Below are 15,280 nucleotides of genomic sequence, written 5' to 3' on the forward strand. Positions count from 1 at the left end.
CTGGGCTATGATGACATGTCAACCAAGATGGCGGGCCTGAAGATCTGATTCCATCAGTCGACTCTTACAACATGTACATACAGACCATCAAATGAATCAGGAGAGTGGGGGATAATGTGTTTGAAACACCAGAGACTGAGAAAAATGTCTGTGAGGTCTTCTAGATGTCAGAGTGTTAAGTGTACCTCAGATTATACTTGTATATGAACCCCATCAATAACATTACATTACATAAAAAATGGCTGAGTATTGACAATAAACAGCAACTGCAATGTGGTTGCTGTGAAATCATTGGTGGGAACAAACACACCAAGTTCCAGTTTCCCTGGCATTATTGATTGTGAAGAGAAGGTGTTTGAGATGGTGTCCAATGTCCATTGGTGTCAGCTTTGATATCAAATCACTTGACTGTCATTCAGGCACTGAAATTTTCAAGGAAAACCACTTAACAAAGCCTAAAAAAAATACCATCTCAAAGTTTTGAACCAGTTGCTAAACATTTCATACCATCAAGACTCTTTGGGTTGCCATAGCTTCCAGGCCTGCAGAGATTGCAGTTGGGGCCTGTTGTGTGGTTCTGACACTCGTCACAGACGCCAACGCCTCTCTGGCAGGTGCTGTGGTTGTTGCAGCCACAGTTGGTGTTGCAGTCCATCCCTGTCCAGCCCAGGTGGCAGATGCACTGGTAGTTCATGGGTCCTGAGCAGTTTCCATGGACACAAGTGTGGAAACAACTGAAAATAGAGGTAGTTTCAATTACTTCTCTGTAAAACAGAAGAACTCTTTGAGAAAACATTATCATGGTTATGACATCAAATTCCAAGGTTTAACATAAGCTCATCTTTAATACATAAATATGAGATAAAACATTCATAGTGTCTGGTCTGAGCACATAAATATGTAGATTTCCTTGCAGTTTCAATGGGAACACTTACGTTTCTTCACAGACTCCACCTCCAACATCATGGAATCCCTTGTTGCACTGGCACTCGTATGAGTCGAATGTGTTGATGCATGTGGCGTTTGGATGGCACTCGTACAACCCCAAGAGACACTCCTCCACGTCCATACAAATGTCGTAGACCCAGTCGGCAGGTTCAGATGCTGACACGTTGTACTCTTCGCTGATCAGTGCAGAACAGTTTCCATCTACCTCAGGGCCTAAGTGAATGTTACATAACATTTTACAATGAATGGCTTAGTGAACTGGCAATGTACGTCTGATGCCAGACCTAACTGAACAATACATAACATTTACTTCGAATATCATGAATGTTACCATTGTTATTTGGCTTGGTCAGGTCAGGTCAAAGGTCTGATTTTGCTCAGGTCAAAAATACATATGGGAAAAATACAATGTTCATATGCTTACCTCATACTACCATTAAGCAGTGTGTAGCATCAGGTAAAATTCAACATGAGCATGATAATGTTTCTCTGCCTACCTGACTCTACACCGTACCTAAAGATGTAATGTCCATTAAGGTAAAACATAACACGTTTCAACGTTGCAAAATTTCCCTCTCTCCCCTCAAAAGGAAGTGACCTCCATGTTCTTACTAGGAATGCAAAGTTGAATGTTGTTTTATTCTCCAGCTTTTCATATCAACTTCTTGTGATAACAATAAATAATAGGATCTTTTCTTTTAAAAAGAAAACAAAGGAACCAAAACAAATACCCCCACCCACCCACTGGACATGTCCGACAAAAAATTACAATCAGCAATAATTCATCTGTGTGATGAAGTAAGTATTCAAGTGATCAACTTTGCCTGGGTTGATTTATAGTGATATCAGTTCCGTAGAATTATGTCCAGTGTTGTTGAGGCAAATGATAAGAAATCAGCCCTGTCAGAGTTACTGGCCAATTTTGTCCCTTTTTACCACAAACATGGTGCTACTCTAGAAATATAAACTAGGGTGAAACACTATACCACAGTACTAGTAGAGCTGCAAGGACATTATCTTTGCTTTGGCATACTGTCGTATGATAAAAAAAATTGGCATTTTCACTTTTCGTACAGTAATGTTATCAAACTTTCAAAAACTGTTCTCAAATGTCTACAAACTGATTCAGTTTGTCAATATCTATCTAGGTTTGGCTCTTGTCAAATTTCTGCATTAGGATCATATCTAGTATACCTAAACAAAGAACTTGTACCGCAATATGTATTGTACCATTCTTACAGCATACCATTTCACCCCAACTATACACACATTAACATTATCACATCAGTTTATACAAAACTGGCACAGGTTGCACAGGTTCTAAACTAGTGCAAGGGAGATAATCCAAGTTCCCCACAAGGACAGAGGTGGCATATGTGACATACCAGAGAAGTCTCCGTAGAGGCACACCCCAATGGTCGGGTTTTCTGTACTGCCACACCAGCCACACTCATGTCCATTGTTCTGGATGCAGGACTTGCATGTGTTGTAGTGGGAGCAGTCGCTGCAGTTGATGCCCTTGCGGTCATTGTCCACCCAGCCGGTGCACTCTCCCATCAGGTAACGTGTGACATAGTCAGAGAACGGCAAACATTTCTTTGTGTTCTTGCACCATGCACACTTCTCCTGACCATGGGTGCAGTCAGTGCATGTGGTACGCCTGCAAGGTTTTCAAAAACAATTTTGAGCATACAAAATAGCCTGATTAAGAAATTTTGCACATTTATGGTAAAAAACAAAGGGCTTGAAGCTTTAAGTTTCTCTAAAAGTGGTATTGTTTACATTACATCAACAACTGCATTTTATGTCTCATAGCATTTTTAGAAATATGGGTCTAGATTTTTTAAGATGTCTTAGGGCTAAGATAGTCGTAAATCAATGTTGAGGTATGGCACTTCTGACTATCTTCGCACTAAGAGAGCTTTGAACATCTACGCCCATTTCTAAAAGTGCTATGAGACATAAAATTCACTTCTCAGCTACAGTCCATTTGACTCTAAAGCGAACTCATGTATTGCAGTCTAACTTGAAAACTAAAGTTGATCATAATCAAAACATCAATCCAACTCTGTGAGGGATTTTTTTTGCACAATTTAAGACCTAAAAACAAAAAAGTTGTTTAGCTAACTATCATTAAGATATTGACACAGTTCACTCTTTGTTACAAGGGAGGAGTGCCGAGAAAGTGGCAACCAGGTGTGGATGGAAATGGCACAGCACAGGTCAATGAATCAATAACTCTGACAGCACTTGAACATGGGCTTCTCGAACACCTGGATGTCCCTTTCTCTGCATTCCACCCTTGTAACAAAGAGTGAGCTCTGTCAATATTTTAAGGATAGTTTGGGTTTTTGTTTACTTTTAGGACATAAATCCTGCAAAACCTCACAAACCTTGTCTGATGTTTTGATTATGATCAGTGTTTCATTGAGTATTTTATGTTGATTAGTTTATGAGTAAAGACTGCAATTCATTAGTTTGCTTCTGAGGTGAATGGCACTCCCCCAACTTAACCTGTCTTAAGATGAAGCACAACCCAAGAGAAGTTTGCAAAGCCATCAAATGCCTACCTCTTTGACTTTCATTATATGCAAAGATACTAACAACCGTTTCAGCCATGGTACAAATACATTTATCCCTGATCCAATCATTTGTCGTAGCATCAATGGGAAGCTACATAGAACAAGTAAACACTGCAATAATTGAGTGGACATACATGTGACAAGGTGGATGGCATTCACTGGCATTGCGTATTGTCTGCTCCACGCGGCCACGTCTCGTACACTGACCATCGCCGGACACCCACTCACACAGGGGGTTCTGGGAAACAGGAGAACAGTAATGTACTGTATCATATGGATCTGAAGCGTTCTACATACAAAATTTTATCTCATTGAACACAACAACTTACCAGCAAAGACCTAAAAATTGCCGTAATCTGTCGATGTATAGGTACTTTGTATGGTGTTCACCAAATTGGTGGTAAATGAAAATAGTGCATTTCAATAAACAATGTATGACTGCACAAGGACACCCAAGAGAGCTGTAATATGTGATCATATACCTCTGAATGACTTTAATTAACCAACTACAATCCAGTATCTACTGAAGTCATTGTAGAATTACTTGCATTTAAGAGTCTCCTTATGTGACTACTGAAACAATGACACCAACAAACATAGGTAGCTGGTGTATACAGAGTTGCCAACACTGAATCTAATGAAAGCAGACTCCAAAGGTGCAATTTAGGGGTGAGCATGGCTGGTTCTGCCATTTTGTTTCACTTATATATGGGCTGTAACATGCACTGGAGTAAAACTTAGGGAAGCTTTGTTGTCATAATACAACTGAGAACCAAAAGATCATGCTCTATTCTTATGAATGCTGTTATTAGTGTTGACTGAAAAAATTCGCAGGTGACTTACAAAATTGTATACCATTAAAAACATTTCAGATTTCTTTTTATCACAAATCAGAGAGAGGATGTATTTGAAAATGGGAGTAACTCTGCCAAATGGGTGTGGTTGGCATATATCCCCAGAGACTGACAAGATGCTTACTGAAGCACATGTGTGACAGCTGACGTAGTAATCACAACAGGGACACTCAGCCATGCTGGTTATCAAGTAGGGATCATGAGGGCCATTACATGCTGACTCGTTAGTCAGTGTGTCCCGTCTCAAGCAGGTGTCTGTTGCAGGACACCAACTGCAGAGGGCGTCTGTCAAACAAGACAGGCAGTTGTAATGGCCCGTGCAGGAACCGTTGCTGTATGGTTCAAGGAATTCGTAAGTGATGTCTCGGGGCTGGTTAAAGGTGGCTTTGATTTCTCGGTTCCATGCCAGTTTTGTATGTGACGAAGGGTAGAACATATCATTGCTGTTTAGGTTCTGGCTGCTTTTTATCGTTTGTTCTGTTTCTTGTTCCACATAGTACTTGAAGCCACGTTGAACATAGGGGAAGACTGGACTGTTGTCACGACGACGAGCCTTTTTAGAAGTATATTCATTCTGGCTCTCCACATCTGAGACAAGTTCCTGAAAGGTAAACCATCTTGTCATAAACATATCAGAGTGGCCTGTTATCACAACAATGAGCCATTTTAGAAATACATTCATTCTGGGCTCTACATGTGCGACAAGTTCCTGAAAAACATCTTGTGTCCCCATTCAGAAGGTGTCTAATCCAGCTTTGTAGTTATCAAGGCAAAAGTGAGGGGTCCTGCATTCAGTGGCTAACTGTGCTGTAAAGTGCCATACATTCAGAAGGTGTATGAGTCTGATGAATGGCTATCAAGAAATGACACACATGACACACATTCAGACAGTGTCTACCCTGCTAAATTGCTACCAAACATAAGGTAAAGTGACAGTGTCTGACCCTACTGAATGGCTGTCAAGCATAAGGTAGAGTGACACATATTCAGACAGAGTCTACCCTGCTGAATGGCTATCAAGTATAAGGTACAGTGACACATATTCAGACAGAGTCTACCCTGCTGAATGGCTATCAAGTATAAGGTACAGTGACACATATTCAGACAGAGTCTACCCTGCTGAATGGCTATCAAGTATAAGGTACAGTGACACATATTCAGAAGGTGTCTACCCTGCTGAATGGCTATCAAGTATAAGGTACAGTGACACATATTCAGACAGAGTCTACCCTGCTGAATGGCTATCAAGTATAAGGTACAGTGACACATATTCAGAAGGTGTCTACCCTGCTGAATGGCTATCAAGTATAAGGTACAGTGACACATATTCAGACAGAGTCTACCCTGCTGAATGGCTATCAAGTATAAGGTACAGTGACACATATTCAGACAGAGTCTACCCTGCTGAATGGCTATCAAGTATAAGGTACAGTGACACATATTCAGAAGGTGTCTACCCTGCTGAATGGCTATCAAGTATAAGGTACAGTGACACATATTCAGACAGAGTCTACCCTGCTGAATGGCTATCAAGTATAAGGTACAGTGACACATATTCAGAAGGTGTCTACCCAGTGGCTTATCAGCATGAGGCTAATGGTCCTTCATTCAGTGTGCAACCCTACTAAATTGTTAGGCAGCATGAAGGAAGTGGGCGGGGTGTTAAAAATCCTTCAGTTTTTAACTGCTGTGACTGACCTTGTTATCCCTGGAGTCGTCTCTGCTGAGGTAGAGCTTTCCTTCAGCCTGCTGAATACCCAGATACAGACTCAGCTGGCGGTCAGGGGTAGGAACTGCATTCAGTGGATGCAAGTAGCCAACAATGTCAGCACTATACACAAATGGACGTTCTACTTCTCCTTCAAAGTTGTAGACAAACTTCAGTCGAGCTTCTGCCTTGCGAATCAGGGTCACCTGCAATGGATTACAAGAGTGCTTTTAAAATGTGCTCTATGTATGTTCATCTAACACCATCATTGTCATAATGTTATTCAGTAATCGTCAGGGACTCATGAAGGTTGTATGTTGATCAGCTAAGAGGTCCATAATCCTAGAGAAGTCCTCAGCAAATGTCAGGCAAAGTTCCCAAACTGGATTTATAAATTTCCAAATTAATGTAGAAACTGATGTTATGGCTTTCAGAAGCAAGAAATATATCATCAACCAGTTTGCGCAAAATAAAAACAATTACATTCCTAAACTGCCTGAAAAGTTCACTAGATTTACAGTGATATTTCTTTGTGGCTTAACGACATACTCAGCAAAATTCCAGCTGTATATTGGGTAGAGAGGCCTGTATAGTTCGACATTCATATGAGATTTCCCCATGTGCACCCATGTGATTTTAAAAGTCTAAGAAGGAAACATTCAGGAGATAAACATCATGTGTTGGCCAATTTCCGCATGTTATTGAGTATTTGAAGCATGGGAATGCATTTGGAACCGACGGCATCAGCCGTCGGTTTCAAATGAAATATTCCCATGCTTCAAATACTCAATAACACCTGGAAATTGGCCAACACATGATGTTTACCGACATTGTAAACACAAAAGTAAACCAAAGGGTTTTACTGTCTGCACTCAAGTACATTGAGTACAGGTACATCAGTGAAGTGTCATCAGCTGGCCATTTCAGCTGGTTCCCATGGTATCTGGAGCATCTGGAGTTGCTCATTTGTGATGTCATTCTGACTTTACATCACAATATGATTTCAATGACGTCACCACTGTTGATGACTCAACAAACCAATTGTTTGGGAGGTTTCTACGTGTAAATACGCAGTGAATAGATTTGCAGTTTCCGGGAATCTAATACCATTTGATCATGTTTTTCAACCAATCAGATTACAGAACACAGTGACTTTTGGTTTACAATGCTCACTTCATCAGGAAAGGTGGTGTTCTTGGGACTCCTATAACGTATCCAGTGGAGGCCAGCGGGGTAGTCCTCCAGCACACACTGCTCTATGGTGGTGAGGTTCCGACTCAGTCCCTCCCACCAGCCCTCTAGCCCCGACACCGTGTTGTTGGCAGACTCACAAGTTCCTCGCGGATCTGAAACAAGAAATAACTGTCATACTATACCAGGGCTATAGATATTTTTTCAGAAGAATGTACTCATTATTTTGTCAACCTAGGAGTACTGGAAAATTTAAGTGTACATTTAGAGTACTGAATGGAATTTAATGGAGTACCAGTAATCTTGTGTTTCATTTCATATATGTACCACATCATCGCGTCTCTTGTGTAAACAATCAACAATAAAACAACATTTTTCTGATACATATGTCCGTAAAAAATTCTAAGATCATACACCATTGCTGTGGTGCACATCTCCTATTTTCTAAATTTAACCCTACGGTATGGTGCATATATTTTATCCGTACATGCGCTAATGAAGCTCTGTAATACTGACTTTCAGGACTATTGTCATTGACCTCAACAAAGGTATGTGTAATTCAAGGAATCAATTTCATGATGACTTTCATGCTTCTAATCAAGTAAGAACTCTATGACTAATCATCAAAATTGTTAACCAGTTGTGACTTGCTAAATCCTGAAATGTTAACCAGTTCTGGCTTGATATCAATCCTGAAATGTTGAACAGCCCTGACTGGCTCAATCCTGAAATGCTAACCAATCCTCACTTGATCAATCCTGAAATGTTGAAGTCCTGACTGGCTAAATCCTGAAATGCTAACCAATTATCACTTGATCAATCCTGAAATGTTAACCAGTCCTGACTTGATCAATCCTGAAATGTTAACCAGTTCTGACTTGATCAATCCTGAAATATTAACCATTCCTGACTTGATCAATCCTGAAATGTCAACCAGTTCTGACTTAATCAATCCTGAAAAGTCAACCAATCCTTACTGGCTCAATCCTGAAATTTTAACCAGTTCTGAGTTCATCAATTCTGAGATGTTTACCAGTTCTGAGTTTATCAATCCTGAAATGTTAACCAATTCCCACAACAATATTCCAGCTACATGGCAGTGGTCAGTAAATAAGTAATCTGGACAAGACAATCCAGTGATCAACATCATGAGCATCAATCTTCAAAATTGGGACACAATGACACGTGTCCACCGAGTCAGCATGCCTGACCACCCAATCCTGCTGGTTTTCTCTTGTGACAAGCATCGGTTGCTGACGACCCAATTGTAACCCAGACCGTCAAGGATTCCATACTGAAAGGTGAACTAACAATGCTATGTTACCTGTCTGTTTCTGACACTGGGCCTCTTTGACACACCACATGCACTTCTCGTTGTACACACTGAGCCTTGAAGAGTTGATGACATCCACGCCACGACCTTGACTTGCACATGAACCACACGAATGTAAAGCTCTACAGATACCAGGACAACTGGATACAAGTTCACTGTGACTTCTCTCCAAGCATATCTGTAACCATGGTAACACAAAAACTTTATTATTACCTGCTCAAGTCCTACCAGGTGACTACAGAACTAGGGTATTTTAGGGTACATAATCAAGTCTGGATCAGACAATCCAATGTTGCCAAGCAAAGTGTATTTATCCCAAAAATTTCACCCAGACCACAGGGCTGGTTAGATGTAAAACTTGCTAGCCATGACCAAAACATACCTGCTTGCAAATAATTTAAGCTTGACAAGTGACGTAGTTTATCATTCAAATGGAATTCATCGTTTATTTTTATGAATGAATTAAGAGTGATTTATTATCCAGAAATATGATGAATATCTACATGTAAATGTCTAAATTTAACACGACTGCAGGGGATGTGAACTTGAGAATCTGGCAGTCCATGTCAAACATAACACAGCGGTCGGTCGTGCAGGCAGGTATTTTGAACCCTGGTGTGGGTAATTTAATTTAGCCTCTGATTGTCAAGAATCAAACATTTAAATAGTTGACTCTGGAATGGATTTTCTATGAAGAGGTCATCATGAACTGGTATAACAACATTTAAACTTACAGGTAAAAACAGAATTGTGAAATATGCTTGGAACTGTTTCTAACTCACCTCTTTCCGTGTTCGATGATAGCAGTGTGTCTTAAACGGTAATCCTATGATCTCACTTCTACAGTACACGCACTCCGGGTCACCAACACACAGGTCAGAGGTCATATAGTCCTCACAATGGTCAAACGTTGTGTTTTTCACACCTGTGAATGTCTGGAGGAAGAAAATCATATAAGCTTGCAGTGTATGAAATAGGACTGGCTGTCCAAAAGAGTGGCCACTCATGAACAAACACAGTTAAGAAAAAATGACAACAATAATAAATCAACAAATGCTGTTTTGATAACAATATTTAGTATCCTCTTACTAATTTTCCATATAAGTTAATACTGACGTACCATAATCGTATATATTTTCACAACAGCAATTTTCACGGAAAGTTCACAAAAGACCTGTTAGCACAGTCGTTTTTTTGTGCATTTCGAACACCTGCACGATGTCCAATTTTGATCACACAGCCGAAAGACATACAATGATCAAATCTAGCCTCCATAATTGAACTGTGTTAAATTATACTTGTGTCAACATGACAACACCTGTCCCAAATGTGAGATAATCCGACAACGAATTAAGGAAGAGTGTTGTGCAAAACACATCACCACCTATATGGATTTTATGGAATTTAGTAGATGTATCGGGTTTGGTTATGACCTGTGACAAAAATGCTTCATGCACATATTTTAGCATTACAAGGTGATGAAAGACGATATGTCACTTGAATTACACAATACGATCGCAACAAGTAAGTTGTAATGTATGTTTGACAAATTTGTTGATAATTTGTTTTTCAGGAACATTGCGAAAAAAAGTTGTTTACAATTCTAATTTTGTCAATAATGTATGGTCATCTGAAGTGTAATAAGTGTTTTCAGACACAATTCAATTTCTATCACTGAGCATATAGTTTTACATTGATCCTCTTCTCAGCATGATAAAGGAAATGTCCAACATTATATAGAGTGTTTGTGTTGGAATCCTTTAAAATGTTAACAACAGACATAAGGTTGTGTGGGTTTTTTCAGAGTATTACAAAGATATTTCTTTCTAATATCTGCATATCGTGCGCATTCCAGCAAAATATGATATCCATCCTCAATCAGTCAATGGCATTTACATTATACTTCCTGCAGTAGCTACACAGCCTTAGATGCCTATCAGTAATAGTGTATCTTCCCGTTTCTACAGCAATTTTAAAGTTTGAACATCTAAATCTGGAAATAGCAGTTCTTACATGAAGGGGTAAATCACAACAGAAGTACTTCTTAACATCCAACAAAGATTTGTACGATTTGCAGAGATAACATTTAGATGTAGCCTCCCGAGAGGAGTACCATGCCTGCTGTAACTTATCACATAACCACTGTTTGAACATAGATCGAAAGCCTTTGCCTCTTCAACACTGTACTTAACCAGGCGTAACCAAAACCAAAGTGAAATAATAAATGTTTAACCTCACTAATCCATGTAATTCTCCCACACTCATCAAGTGCCTTAAGCATCATGTAGGACTGATATGGTAATCTATCTTTGGGTAGCTGCAATATAACTGACACCAGTACTTAATAACTTTTGTTGTATACCCACGCTGTAGTGGATACCTACCACATTCTCCTAAATCCATATTTGATGAAGTAGATTTGTTGACTTTAAAAAAATATTTGCAGAAAGCAAGATGAACAGATTCGATAGTTTTACAAAAAGAAAATCCCCAGACTTCTGAACCATAACATAAAATTGGAGTAACCATTGAATCAGGAATATTACCAACTCTCCTGCAGTTCATTTTTATTGCCTATTTGGAGAAAATAATTTAACCAGGTGAATTTATTGCCATAAATATACAGGTCCTTTGACTTTTTCACTGGTAAAATACTGGCATATACTTGTAAATGGAAACTCTGTCATAATTTGTCATGACTTGACCATGAATAGGTCGTATGATATGAAAATAGCTAATATTACAATAACTTACTACTACTGATATTAGAATAATATAATAGGTGTTACATTAGGCAGTAGGGTGCACAATATGGGAGGCAACTCTTGTAGTCGTAGGCTTAAGAATGAACCTTACTACATCAAGAGTTACAACATCCCCTGGTGTAGGAGACAGCTTCCTTTGTTGACATGGCAGATTGGACAGCAAAAGAGAAAAAAAGCTGTTTCAAGATAATTTTGAGAGGGGCGTGGCTAATACAAATGAGTAAGCTAGAAGACATGACATTCTGTCAAGAGGATACAGAACTTTGAAGTATATTCAGTCAGGAGTTGGGCCTGAGCACAAGGCAGGGGCAAGGAGGCTAAGGAAGATCAATACTACAGATCGGAAATTTGATGAAGTGACAACATGTTCACATCTTAATAGATCACCTACTCTCATCAGCCTGAACACTGTCTGAAGATAATTGGGTTTTCCCAAAACACACTGTGGGCTTTATAAAAAGTGGTTGTCGGATGAAAATGTTCAAGTTTTAGACTGGCCCAGTTACAGCCCAGATGTAAACCCTATTGAGAATGTGTAGGGACTAATAAAGGGCAGATCAAACCAAATAGTGCAGAAATATTGCGGATATGAAGAAAGAAGCAGTCGAATATTGGGATACGCTGGGCACACAATTTCCCACAAACTTTGATGCAGGGATTGGGAAAAGGCACGGGCCATGGGCCATTCTGCACAATGGAATAAAAACTGGCCCATTAAAATTTTGAGGTCTACCATGGATACAAATGCAGTGCCCTATTCTAAATTCAGAAGATGGCTAATAATCTTGAAAATGGCCCTTTGTCAAAGCTGTCTATTCTAATCCCTAGTAGTACACCTGGGATATTCACGTGTATATTGCATGGGGTGAGTGAGTTTTGTTTTACGTCACACTCAGCAATATTCCTGCTATATGGCGTCAGTCTGAAAATGATAGAGTCTGGGCAAGATAATCCAGTAATCAAAAGCATGAGCACTTATCTGCGTAACAGGAAACCGATGACATGTCAACCAAGTCAGCAAACTTGACCACTGATCCCGTAAATAGCCTCTTACGACAAGTATAGTTGCCTTTTGTGGAAAGCATGGTTTGCTGAAGACCATTTTCACATCCAGTTAATCCTCAAATCTACAAGCACATGGCTTCCATCATATACGTCCTTAGCTACTTACCTGGTGATGAGCAACTGCAATTGGCACTTTGTAAGCAAGGAGATCCCCATGAACCTTTCCTGAGTAGCCACCAGCTAGCAACATAACATCACCGTAAGCTGCTACTGCTATGTGGCCAAACCGTCCAGTCCTAGGTAATGTCGCAGTTGAAAGACCTGTCAAGCAAACAATGGGGGCTACAACTGCTTACTGTTCTACATCAAGTTGATGGATGTTACCGCTCAACAAGACTCTAGACACGATTGTGTTTTAGGGGGTTGTTGGGTTACTATTGCTTTCATCCTGAAAAACGAGGAGGGTTCTATTGATATACATCTTCTTTAATATTGACATGACCAACTTGTTGGTGTAGCTACTAACACTGTTATCATGCAGATACTCTTGCTTCATATTGGTGTTAGTTTGTTAAATCGAAAACTGATATGGGTAATAAAAACTATTTACAACTCATGATGGGGAATAACACATTATCTTTCGCTTGTTATATTAATTACGCAATTCCCTGTCAGTGTCACTTGCTAGTTATTGCCTAAATATTTTATCTGAAATATTAGTAAAAAACAATATAAAAAACATAGGACACTTGAGAACTCACCAGTGAAGTGAGTATGATTCACCCACATGTGGCAGCCAAGATGATAGAAATGAAACCCTGAGTTAAAGCATATCTCCAGGCTGTTGTGAAGGTGAGTATTGCCCCCATACACGACGAGGTAATTGCCCAGAATGACAGCGGAATGGAAGGCCCGATCACCAGGAATACTAGACAGGTTCACCTCTTGATTATGGATTTGTGACCAGTAATTGTCCTCAATATGAAACATGTGAAGTTGATTTATTCTGTGACTAATGATGGAATTTTTCTGCTTGTATCCACCAAACACCACCAGAGACTTGGCCTCCTTGTAATACACCATCGTATGCCCAACGAGACATTTCGGAGGGTAGTTACCTCCCCTCACCAGCACCTTTTCCCACTGTTCCCCCTCCAAGAGGGCTATTCTGTATATATGATCGATAAATACCCGATCTTCCGTCTTCCCACCAAATAAATAAATCCACTTTTCCACTGTGGTCAGTGTGTGACCAGTGACTGGCAACGGCTTGACTGTGCTGTTTAAAGCTTTCTCGGTCCACTCAAGTGTGGTCAGGTTAAAGAACCACAACTCATTACTATGGGAGTCATTTGCAAGGATGCCACCAAAGATATAGAACCCTTCTTTAAAACCAGCCATTGCATGGCCACGTCGCCCCTCTGGCCAGGATCCAGACTTTGTGAGACTCTCCCACTTGTTTTCCTTCATGCAGTAGCGGACTACATCGTCTAGGACGTTGTTGAGATCATATCCGCCAAACATCCATAAACACTCAGTCTGGTCATGAAAGAAGCCGGTGTGAGATGTACGAGCAGGGTAGCCGGTTTCGGCCAGCGTGTACCACTTTCCTGTCCCGTTGTTGTCATGAGTGGAGAGGCTGCAGCTCTGTCCAGTGTATCCCACGTTGCACAGGCACTTCTTCTCCCCATACTTATCACAAACACCGTTGTTGCTGCATAAGTTTGGACAGAGCCGGTGCTCGCAACCACTACCGGTGTAGTCTTTGTTGCAGATGCATGTGTGGTTGACGCAGTGTCCACGCCCACTGCAGTTCCAGGGACAGTCATAGACAAAGTAGTTTGTCTCAAAGCCATCTCGCATATAGTTTCTGTCTGTGAACAGGTACAGCAACATCTGAAACGACAAAATTACATACATGTAATCAGCAAGAACTGGACTGGTTCTTAAACAGCATCTAAAAATACAGATGTGCTTTAATAATACTAACCAAGTAATCCACAAACATATATATATCCCTTTTGTTCCTGCATATTTTTATCCTGTGAGCATTAATAACATTCAAATAAAATAATGAAATGTCCACATTATGAGTCAGCACATGAGTGAGTGTGGTTTCATGCTGCTTTTAGCAATGTTCTAGCAATACTGTGGCAGGGGACACCAGAAATGGCTTCATAAATTGTACTCATCGGGAATCCTGGCCTTCAGCGTGACAAGCAAACGCATTAACCACTAGGCTACCCCACTGTCCCGTCAAATTGGGAACTGATAAAGATGATCGAAGAAACATAAGCAATTTACAACCTGCTTTCATTTAGAAATGTGCCTTTTCCAGGAGAACACAGAAAAACCAAACATAATTTTTGTTCAAGTTCATAAATACCTGACAAAAGGCAAATATGGTGTACTGCACTGTTCATGAGAAAAAAGGGACCTGTTCCATATAGATGAACAATGCTTTATTACTAAATCCAACTTCCCTGAACCTACTGCTAAATTTTGTTTGTTGTTTAATGCTTGATGTTAAAACATTCTAACTATGTGACTATAATTACATGGAAGGGGTGATATCTATACTCTAAAGTTTCATTCTGACAGTATTGCAGTTAAAGGGTCTATAGTGCAAAAACAACTGGCATCAAGTTAATATTGTCACAGACAGGGTCTCTGAACTATATAGAAGGGATAACAAGACACAGGATGTCCATTGCAGGATGCACTTAACAATACTCTCTGTTTTTAACCCAATGAAACTACACATATTTCAATGCAATAGGCACAAGTCCACAATGAGATACTGGAATATAAAATGATCAAACACTGATTGTTATGCATACCAACTATTCAAGCATATCTACAGGTTGGGAGAGGCAGGGGCAAGGGCAGTGGCC

General features: G+C 40.0%; 1 protein-coding gene across 1 annotated transcript in view; it reads right to left on the bottom strand.

The window, feature by feature from the left end:
- LOC137273426 (multiple epidermal growth factor-like domains protein 8) overlaps positions 1–15,280 on the bottom strand; it is a 56,939-nt gene that overhangs the window by 26,258 nt on the left and 15,401 nt on the right. Inside the window, exons 3-13 of the mRNA XM_067806111.1 lie at positions 13,148–14,282; positions 12,553–12,707; positions 9,399–9,551; positions 8,608–8,794; positions 7,266–7,438; positions 6,083–6,298; positions 4,509–4,985; positions 3,665–3,768; positions 2,334–2,608; positions 936–1,161; positions 508–734 (exon numbers count right to left, since the gene is read on the bottom strand). Coding sequence (XP_067662212.1) covers positions 508–734; positions 936–1,161; positions 2,334–2,608; positions 3,665–3,768; positions 4,509–4,985; positions 6,083–6,298; positions 7,266–7,438; positions 8,608–8,794; positions 9,399–9,551; positions 12,553–12,707; positions 13,148–14,282 — 3,328 coding nt within the window. The remainder of the gene's footprint in view (positions 1–507; positions 735–935; positions 1,162–2,333; positions 2,609–3,664; positions 3,769–4,508; positions 4,986–6,082; positions 6,299–7,265; positions 7,439–8,607; positions 8,795–9,398; positions 9,552–12,552; positions 12,708–13,147; positions 14,283–15,280) is intronic.

This window comes from Haliotis asinina, chromosome 2 (genome assembly GCF_037392515.1).
Source record: "Haliotis asinina isolate JCU_RB_2024 chromosome 2, JCU_Hal_asi_v2, whole genome shotgun sequence".
Lineage (NCBI taxonomy): Eukaryota > Metazoa > Mollusca > Gastropoda > Lepetellida > Haliotidae > Haliotis > Haliotis asinina.